The sequence below is a fragment of the Oncorhynchus kisutch genome, linkage group LG3 (assembly GCF_002021735.2).
Source record: "Oncorhynchus kisutch isolate 150728-3 linkage group LG3, Okis_V2, whole genome shotgun sequence".
Taxonomy (NCBI): Eukaryota; Metazoa; Chordata; class Actinopteri; order Salmoniformes; family Salmonidae; genus Oncorhynchus; species Oncorhynchus kisutch.
Genome location: NC_034176.2, coordinates 18,876,392 through 18,886,668, shown reverse-complemented (window position 1 = coordinate 18,886,668; position 10,277 = coordinate 18,876,392). Strand labels below are relative to the sequence as shown.

The following is a 10,277-nucleotide window of genomic DNA, read 5'->3' as shown; positions in this document are numbered from 1 at the left end:
GTCTGTAATAGTTTGGGTCTAGAGTGTCTCCCCCTTTGAAGAGGGGGATGACCGCGGCAGCTTTCTAATCTTTGGGGATCTCAGACGATAAGAAAGAGAGGTTGGACAGGCTAGTAATAGGGGTTGCAACAATTTTGGCGGATAATTTTAGAAAGAGAGGGTCCAGATTGTCTAGCCCGGCTGATTTGTAATGTGGAGTAGCTCCCTCAACCCCTTCCAGGCCCCAACATCCTCTGCCTTTTTTTTTTATGCTGGTGGAGGAGGTTCATCACTGCAGCTGGGCACAACTTCTGCTGCAGAGGGAACCGGTTCTGTTCTCCAAGTACTCCCTAGACCTAGAGATTAGTGACAATTGTTACTGAGTGAATTATCCTGGTTAAATTAAGTTGAACAGACTTGAACAGAGCAACTTTCTCACCGATCCAAGTTGATGGCAGGGGTGTTGCTGTCACGCCTCTAGTCAGGTCTCTGTAAACCAGCATGGCTTTTTTTCTTCAAAAAGAAAAACAAGACAATAACTAAGTTTGATTTATCCTAAATGAAGATATAATATTAATTACATTTAAATTATCTGATACATAGGACACATTATCTACTGTATCATAATGCATGACTAGTGGAGTTACTTTGCTTACACTCAATTATTTTCTTATAGGGAATCTATAGACAGTTATGGGTAGGAAGTTGTGCTTTGTATGGACATTAGTAGTCTGAAATGCCTCCTGAGACTGGTGATGACACATGCTTCAACAAGCACGGGACAGGAATATTTTGGGCATCTTGGCTAATGGATGATTATTGCTGGAATTGTTATCATGTACCATCTGATACTTGACAAGTCCAGTGGTTCTCAACCTTTTTTGATCATTGAAGGCCCAATCACATCGTGCTCTGCCCATAGTGCCCAAAAAGTACCCCCTCATATACATTTTAAATGTAGGCATATCCTATGAAATTAGTCTTTCTAAGTACCCACTTTGGATATGTAAGCATTGGCTTGAGAGAGTTTAAATCCATGCGAGAAAGTGTTCCAGGGAAATTTAAGCCGAATGAACTGCTAATGTAAAATTGTAAATCCTTTTAAATGTTTGATATATTTAGATCGAATTGCAATCAAGAACTGTTCTTCGCTACTATGGGTCATATTAGCGGGCTATCCCGGGTTAAAAACACTTTTTAAAATCCATTACATTGGCTTTGTAAATCACAGTTTAAAAAACAATGCGTTATGTACCTTTGACGAAGGGAAAGGATGGTAGATGTTCTAGTTTTAGTTACAGCACAATAAAAATTATTACCGCCACCAACGTAATACTTACATTTTTTTTATTAACCATTATTTAAGAACAAATTATTATTTACAATTAGGTGCTACCCTATGGGACTCCCAATTACGGTCGGTTGTGATACAGCCTGTAATCGAACCAGGGTGTCTGCTGTGACGTCTCAAGCACTGAGATACAGTACCTTAGACCGCTGCGCCACTCAGGAGCAAAATTACGACATGAAACTGACTGATTTGAACCTTCTGACAAACTAGTGGGTCAGGCGGCACCCCACTCACTGTCTGATTCATATCGCGTGATTTCTGATGATTGTTCTCGATTATATCGACTGATTCTGTATGGGGTTCTTTCTATCTGACTGCACTTTCCCGGGGGAGAGGGAGCAAGCACGTACACAAGAGCAGAGTGCGTAAAACCATCTGATCTGCTAGGCCTGTTGTGAGTGGCTGGTTCAGTTATTTAGGGTTGAACAACTGTACAGTGGGTCACGTGACGGCATCTGCTGCTGGCTGAGCGAAGCGTGTTAGCAGGTAAAGAAATTAAAAGGTTTGTTATGATAACATAAACGAAAAATACAGTTCGTGCATTTGTTGTATGGGTTTGATTGACTTCAGTAATACTATTCGCGAAGAGACAGACCCGGCCATCATTTGACGTTACCAGTTAGCCACTTAAGCGACGACGAGGTGCGGATGGAGCTAGGAGATTCTAGCCCTGCCGTAGCAATTGCATTGTGCGAACGGTTTCAAATGCTCGAAAGATTTGCTAGCATGCTATCAGCTAACCCACGGGTCAAGTAACTAACTACTGACTAGCTAGCCATGTTCACACGCTTCTTGCTAGCAAATCGTTTCGGGTACGCCATAGTACTTTACAAGTTGTACATAGTAAACGTTACTAAATTTGATTAGCTACTTTAACATGAGGACCTGTGTTGGGTCACTGATGTTTCTGCTCCAATGGGAGCGACCAGTAGCTTAGCTAGCTACTTAGTACTTAGTAGCTAGCCGGTTACACAAAGAGTTTCGTCCTCAACATTGTTTATTTTTGTCGAAAGTGATCTGCTATAACGTCGTAAGCATGCTTATCTATGTGGCGTTATGGGGTTAATACCTAAAACATCTGGATATTTAACGTTGAGGCAATTAGTACATTTGGGCTTTGTCCAGGCTCAATTTGTATATTTGAACAAATACTGTTACTTTTTCTTGGCAATACTTTAGCTAACTAATGTTAGCAAGTCAACGTTGGTCATCCTCTTGACATGTGAATCATCTAATTAAACAAACTCTGAAGCTATACTTTTGGGACGCACTGATTGTTGGAAATAGTTAACGTAACGTTAATCCTGCTCAGAAATACTTTAGTAAGATACATTTTCGTTCAATAACGAGGACTCTCATCTAAATTGGCTAACTACCGTAGCCTAATTTACTAGGCTACGGTAATTTACTGCGTTCTCTAATTTTAACAGTAGTTACTATAATCAACTAGTTTGTTCATGTGTTCCAACCCGGATTAGAGAACGCAGCTGTCACAATAACTAATAATGGCATCTGTTTAATGTTAGCGAGACGAGTGCTAACAAGCCAGCTACGCACTATCATTATTACATTAATCAGTTGGTTTTTCAGCTAACTACCTAAGCAATCTACTACAGCCACTTGCCAGTCCTGTAGTGAGGCCTAATTTAGCTAACTGACGTTAATAAAAACAGTAACTTCACGGGCACATGAATCCCTGGCACGGCGCAAATTCGTTTTTTGCAACCCCAAATGGCTGCCCATGATTTGGACTTGGCGCTGTGGTTTGCACAAGGCCCTCGCTAGAACTTTCAAAAATAGTTGACTAAGCTACGTTAGCTAGCTTAGCGTCATTCACAGCCATACCAAACTACTTGGCCATGTCAATACAGAGCAACATAATTGTCCTGTTTTATAAGTAGTCAATACTCAAAGGTGCCATTTAATAAACTTGAGGTTATGATGTTCTAACCTTAGTCAGATGTATGTGTGACACTTGTTTGACCTGTACATCGAGCTATGTTTGTGAAACTGTTTTTGACTGTGCATGAGAGATGTAAGCTGACACCAGAACAGCCTCCCCCTGGTTTTGATGTCTAAATTTAAACATGAGGGGTAATGGATGGGGTTAGTCTAACATGGAAAAGTTAACAAAAGCAAGACTCCGTACTGTATACACTAGAGATCCAAGGCTTGTCTAGCAGGTTGAAATTATTGATGTCCCTTTCACTGATTGATGATGTCCCCCCTCATCTGTTTCAGATTTTTCTATTTTGTACATACATTGTTTTGTATATACTGTATATGATGACTTCAGTGGTCAGCAATCCAGCTCGAGGAACTCGGGACAGAGCGCTGCCCACTACCACACAAACCACACACCCACAGAAACAGATACAAGTGAGTTTCATATACAAACTTTCAGATTAGCAACACTATGTACACGGTGAACCTTTGGTTCTCATGTTATTCCTGCCATTACACAAACCAACAATAGAGTTGATGTGTGTGTAACTGCCCTCTTTGAATGCAGGCCACAGCAGAACAGATTCGGCTTGCCCAGATGATCTATGACAAAAATGATGCTGACTTTGAGGATAAGGTCAAACAGGTGAGTACAGTGTGAAACAAGTTGTGAAAATGTGGAGAATTTATGTAGCCTAATACGTGTATGATTAAGTTCAGTACCAATGCACACTAGCCCCACATCTGTGTGGGTGTGCTTGTGTCAATAAAGCTGAGATGTTGTGCACACGTGCTGATTGTGTTCCCACAGCTGATTGAGGTGACTGGGAAGACCCAAGATGAGTGCATGGTGGCCCTCCATGACTGCAATGAGGATGTCAACAGAGCCATCAATTTCCTGCTGGAAAGCACCTCTGACACAGTGAGGGTCCCCGAAAGACGCTCACCTTCACTCTTGCTCTGACTCATAAAGTGTCACTAACTCTCATTAAAGGCGTAATCTGTAGTTCCAACAACAACAAAGCGGCCTCCCAGCTACTGTTTTGGTAAACAGCTGAGTGATGAGGCTGAAGAAATGTAGCCACTATCAAATTCATAGTCTCACTTATGGACTGACCACCCATGAAATAAAAATGATTGTTTTTTTAACCATGTTTTGTGGCAAAAGTGTTTGTTTACATTTTTACACAAAGGTGTAAAACATGGTTGTATTTTGGCTTCTGGCGGGATGCAAGCTGTGGCATTTTAAGTTATATTCTTTAAGAATCCATGATTATACATCAATTTAAAGAAAAATAATTGATAATTGATAGCCCCTTCAACCACTTGACTATTCAGTACCAAGTTTGCATCAATATATTCTCATAACCAAATCTAGTACCCATTTTCCAAGTTAGCTTATTTAGTGTTGAGTGTCTTCGTGTTTGCAATAAGGTATCTTTGTCTGTCAGACCACCTGGGAGACAGTTGGGAAAAAGGTGCGAGGGAAGGAGGGGGGTCCCTCGGAGGTGAAGGACTACCGAGAGAAGAGAGGAGATCGCGAGGCAAGCCGGAGCCGCGGAGTCCCCAACAGGAGGGGCCGTGGAGCCAACCGCAGCAGAGAGGGTGAGGGGGAACACACCCAAGGGGGAGATATGATAGGAAGTGTGTTACATAAATCATATCTCTTTGTTGTTGCTAGTGTGTTGACTTATACGTAATTGTTTCTCCCTTTGCCTCCTTTTAAGTTCGGCCAGAAGAGAATGGGTTTGAAATGTGTTCTGGGGATAAAGTGGCCGACCGTGGTCGCAGGGGGATGGGCGTTGCTGGCAGAGGTAAATGCTACTATGAAAATGATGTACACTACATAGCCAAAAGTAGGTGGACACCTGCTCGTCAAACATCTCATTCCAAAATCGTAGCCATTAATATGGAGTTGGTCCCTCTTTGCTGCTATAACAGCCTCCACTCTTCTAGGAAGACTTTCCACTAGATGTTGGAACATTCCTGCGGGGACTTGCTTCTATTCAGCCATGAGAGCATTAGTGAGCTCGTACACTGATGTTGGGTGATTAGGCCTGGCTCTCAGTCGGAGTTCCAATTCATCCCAAAGGTGTTTGATGGGGTTGAGGTCAGGGCTCTGTGCAAGCCAGTCAAGTTCTTCCACTCTGATCTCAAACCATTTCTGTATACACCTTTCTTTGTGCATGGGGGCATTGTCATGCTGAAACAGGAAAGGGCATTCCCTGAACTGTTGCCACAAAGTTGAAGCACAGAATCATCTAGAATGTCATTATATGCTGTGCATTAAGATTTCCCTTCACTGGAACTAAGGGGCCTTGCTAACTAAGGGTCCTTGTGGCAGGGTAGCCTAGTGGTTAGAGCATTGGACTAGTAACTGAAAGGTTGCAAGTTCGAATCCCCGAGCTGACAAGGTACAAATCTGTCGTTCTGCCCCTGAACAGGCAGTTAACCCACTGTTCCTAGGCCGTCATTGAAAATAAGAATTTGTTCTTAACTGACTTGCCTAGTAAAATAAAAACCATTATTCCTCCTCCACCAAACTTTACAGTTGGACCTATGCATTGGGGCAGGTAGCTTTCACCTGGCATCCACCAAACCCAAATTTGTTCGTTGGACTGTGCGATGGTGAAGCGTGTTTCATCACTCCACAGGATGCTTTTCCACTGCTCCAGAGTCCAATGGTGACAAGCTTTACACCAATCCAGCCAAATGCTGCGTATGGTGATCGTAAGGTTCTGTACGGCTGCTTGGCCATAGAAACCAATTTCATGAAGCTCCCGACGAACGGTTCTTGTGCTGACGTTGCTTCCAAGGGCAGTTTGGAACTCGGTAGTGAGTGTTGCAACCAAGGACGCAATGTTTACGTGCTTCAGCACTCGGCGGTCCTGTTCCTTTGAGCTTGTGGGACCTATTATTTTCCAGATGAGCTGTTTCTCCTAGATATTTCCACTTAGCAATAACAGCACTTGCAGTTGACCGGGGCAGCTCTAGCAGGGCAGAAATTTAACAAACCGACTTGGAAAGGTGGCATCCTATGACGGTCCCAGGCCATTCTACTGCCATTGTGGCTGTGGAGATGGCATGGCTGTGTGCTTCGATTTTACACACCTGTCTGCAACTTGTATGGCTGAAATAGCCGAATCCACTCATTTGAAGGATGTGTACACATACTTTTGGCCATGTCGTGTATCTGAATTCTATAGCTCTGATATTATTAAGTGTTGATTATTTGATAAATCCATTGCATCGGGAGCGCTACAGTTTGCAGATACATATTTTTTTCTAAGTGTTCTGTTCTGTCTACCTGCACCTTGTCAAATCTGTTTTTTGCGCATTATACTACGTTACTGGTACTGGCCAACCTGAACTAATGTCCCACTGAGCCTTGTTGTACCTTACCACACCCTGTCCCACAAGATTCCACTTTGCCATGCTATACAACAGCCTCTACATTAATCCTCCCCAAAATGGCATATAAAGTGGGTATCTAGTTGGCTATGTGTCCATTTGTGTCGCCCAGCAATTCTTGTAAGTGCCATTGCGTGTGAAATATACAAAGTATTCCTACCCTTTGACTTATTTCACATTTTGTTACAGCCTGAATTTAAAATGATATCTAATTTCTCACCCATCTACACACAATACCCCATAATAACAGTGAAAACATGTTTCTAGAGATGTTAGATATTTATGCATTTCATTTTCAATACATTTCCTAATTTACTTAAGTATTCACACTCCTGAGTCAATACTTTATATAAGCACTGTGGGTGGTGATAACAGCATTGAGTTGTGCAAGGCTGATATACATACCAAAGACATCTGGATTTGGGGATTTTCTCTCATTCTTGCTTGCAGATTTTCTGAAGCGCTGTTAAATTAGATGGGGAGTGGTGGTGAAAAGCAATCTGCAAGTCTTTCCGCAGACTGGCTGGGTCACTCAATGACTTTCACATTCTTGTTCTGAAGCCATTCCAGCATGGTCATTTTCCTTTTGGAATGTAAATCTTAGCCTCAGTCTCTCGTTTGCACTGTGAAGCAGGTTCTCAAGGATTTGACTGTATTTGGCTCCATTCATTGTTCACTTTATGCTTATCAGTCTTCCAGTCCCTGCTGCTGAAAAGCATCCCCATGCATGATGCTGCCGCCACCATGTTTCACGGTAGGGATGGTGTTAGACGGGGGATGAACTGTGCCTGGTTTTCTCCAGACATAGCACTTTGCGTTCAAGCCAAATAGTTCAATTTTGGTTTCATCTGACCACAAACTTTACCCATATGTCTTTAACATGCCCTTTTGCAAACTTCAGGCACACTTCCGTCTGGCCACTGTAGAGACTGTTGTCCTTCTGGCAGATTCTTCCATCTCAGCCAAGGAACTCTCTAGTTCTGTCAGTGCTTCTTGCCCAGTTGCTCAGTTTGGTTGGACGGCCAGCTCTAGGCTGAGTCTGGGTAGCTCCATATTTTTTCAATTTCTCAAGGATGGAGACCACTTCGCTCTAGGATATTTCCAACACTATAGAAATTGTTTTATAGCTTTCCCCAGATATTTGCCTCATCACAATTCTATCTCAGGGATCTAGAGACAGTTCCTTGGACTTCATGGTATAGTTTCTGCTCTGGCATGCGCTGTCAACTGTGGGACCATTATATAGATGTGCGTTTCTGTCTAAACAATTGAATTGGCCACAGGTGGACTCCAAGTTGTAGTAAATAAGTTAGATGCACCTGAGCTCAATTTGGGGTGTCATAGCAAAGGTGTTTGAATGATTATGTAAATTATAATGTTATTTTCAATGCATTTACAACATGAACAGGTTTTCACTTTGTCTTTATGTGGTGTTGTGTGTAGATGGGTGAGATATATATTAAGTACATTTTGTGTTCGGGCTGTAACACAATGTGGAATAAGTCATGAGGTATGAATACTTTCGGAATGCACTACTGTCCTGCAGCTGCTATAGAAAGGGGAGGGGGAGTGGACAAGCCAGGGAGGTTGTTTTGGTTGGGGTAAAGTCAGACCGGCATGCAGAGTGAGGGAGTGGAGTCAGGAGTGCCAGTGATGGCAGTTGCTGTCTGTAAATGTATTTATCATATGTCCTAAGCTGTCTAGGCTAAGCCAATCCTCGTATACTGATCCAAGACCTGTCAAATGCTGTCAGCCTGAAATCCAAACCCTGATTTCTGATAAGCAAGTAGTGTCAGATGTTCAGTCTGTTCAAAATTCTCTACCAGTCTACATGTGTAACTGACTCATAGCAGCATGCCCAACATACTGTACCATGCCCCCTTCTAACCTGTTTTGAAGCAACACATATCAGACATTTGTGCTGAAAACATGTCTGTTTTAAAACACAGGCATTAGGTGTAATTTAATGGACTGGTTTGTGTCTTGCAGCAGAGGTCAGACGTAGTGTTTCTGTGTGTCTTTAGGGTTGGGGGGTCGCGGAAGGGGAAGAGCAGCTGGTGGTAACAGGTTCTCCTCTCAGGGGATGGGGTGAGTTGAAGATCCACACTGGAGATCTCCTGCTGTTAGTTTATTCAGCTGTGTGTATCTAATTTATTGGTCACATACACATGGTTAGCAGATGTTAATGCGAGTGTAGTGAAATGCTTGTGCTTCTAGTTCCGACAGTGCAGTAATATCTAACAAGTGTGTGTAGATGTGGCTGTTTCACTGCATCATAGCGTTGCTTAATAATGATTACAAGCACATAGATGAACCCCTAACCCTCTCCCCACCTAAGGATCTTCAACCCCGCCGACTACAACGCTAACTCTAGCAGGTCTCGCCAGGAAACTTGGGAAGCAGAGGGGAACGAAGGTGGAGATGGTATAGGTGAGTAGGGTTGGGCGGTATCTGGATTTTCATACTGTTTCTGTACAACTCCGGGCTATACGGTATTACTGAATGTCTACACGGGGTGCTATTTAAAAATAAGAAACTCTCAAAACATTTTAGGGAACAGGGATCTTGATCCTGGAGGGGATTAAATGTCTCCGCTGTAACCAATAAGCTTGATCTTGACATTCTATACGGTCAAATTGGTTAAATTTGGTTCTGAAATGTAGCCCACTCCTTTTCAAGGTGTAGGTTTTAGAGCTTTAAAGCATGGTGGTAGTAGTATAGTTCTGGACACAGTTGGAGCAGTGCGGTTTGGCCTCAACCAGGACCGTGTTCATTAGGCACCGAAAAGGAAGAGGTTTGTCCAATAAGAAAGTATTTTGTTTTCCTTTGTGATACATTAGTGTTTACTCTGTGCGCCCCTAATGAACACAACTCTGATTGTGCTGCTGACTAAGCTCTGTCGGACAGAGGGGTATCCCCCCAGGCATGAGGACTAACTCACGTACCCCTACTGTCCCCTACCATCATAGGAGGAACATGGAGAGGCAACTTGGAAGACTGGGCTGCAGAAGACTGGAATGAGGATGTGAGTGATGGTTGCCACTTTCGACTTTATATTACAGTGGCTACACAAGCACACCGCATAACAAAGGTTCTCTTCCTGATATTCTGTTTTTATCAACAGCTGTCTGAAACCAAAGTGTTCACTGCCTCTGCTCCTGCGAACCACATCACATCTGGACACAAGTATGGGCTCCAATCTAATGCTCACAGGAACGCACACTTAACCCCATGAAATACTCTATCTCTGTCGTCTTTCCCTGAGTCTTAAAGCACGAATTCTCACAAATAACAGTAAAATTTCTTTGGGTTGGAATGCGAATGTTTCATAGTAATGATATGAGTTGTGGATGTGTGTAATCATTTCTCTGTATCTGCTTGTAAAATAATGGAGATGATGGTTACGAGCACATAGCTGAACCCGTTGTGTGCAATACCTCAATCTCTGAATCTCCTTTCGTCCAGTTACTTAATTATTTTTTCCATTGCATTCACTCTGCTCAACTTCTCATGGAGAGAGCAATATATAAATGTGAGGTATTATGCATAAATAGAAGTGATATTTCATTTTGGCAAAGAAGCAGTATCAGGG

At 42.7% G+C, this 10,277-nt stretch overlaps 1 protein-coding gene across 10 annotated transcripts in view; it reads left to right on the top strand.

The window, feature by feature from the left end:
• The first annotated feature begins 1,697 nt into the window (after positions 1–1,697).
• The window catches only part of LOC109876667 (ubiquitin-associated protein 2), a 32,991-nt gene continuing 24,411 nt past the window's right edge, over positions 1,698–10,277 (top strand). For 5 of the 10 annotated variants that reach the window (XM_031818372.1, XM_031818371.1, XM_031818376.1 and 2 more), the window contains exons 1-10: positions 1,737–1,832; positions 3,572–3,709; positions 3,843–3,920; positions 4,086–4,196; positions 4,726–4,879; positions 5,002–5,088; positions 8,710–8,773; positions 9,024–9,115; positions 9,655–9,710; positions 9,810–9,871. In XM_031818372.1, coding sequence (XP_031674232.1) covers positions 3,614–3,709; positions 3,843–3,920; positions 4,086–4,196; positions 4,726–4,879; positions 5,002–5,088; positions 8,710–8,773; positions 9,024–9,115; positions 9,655–9,710; positions 9,810–9,871 — 800 coding nt within the window. In that variant the 5' untranslated portion in view covers positions 1,737–1,832; positions 3,572–3,613. Of the gene's footprint in view, positions 1,833–3,571; positions 3,710–3,842; positions 3,921–4,085; positions 4,197–4,725; positions 4,880–5,001; positions 5,089–8,709; positions 8,774–9,023; positions 9,116–9,654; positions 9,711–9,809; positions 9,872–10,277 lie in introns of all 10 variants that reach the window. The other 5 variants (XM_031818387.1, XM_031818401.1, XM_020469070.2 and 2 more) reach the window with 4 other exon arrangements.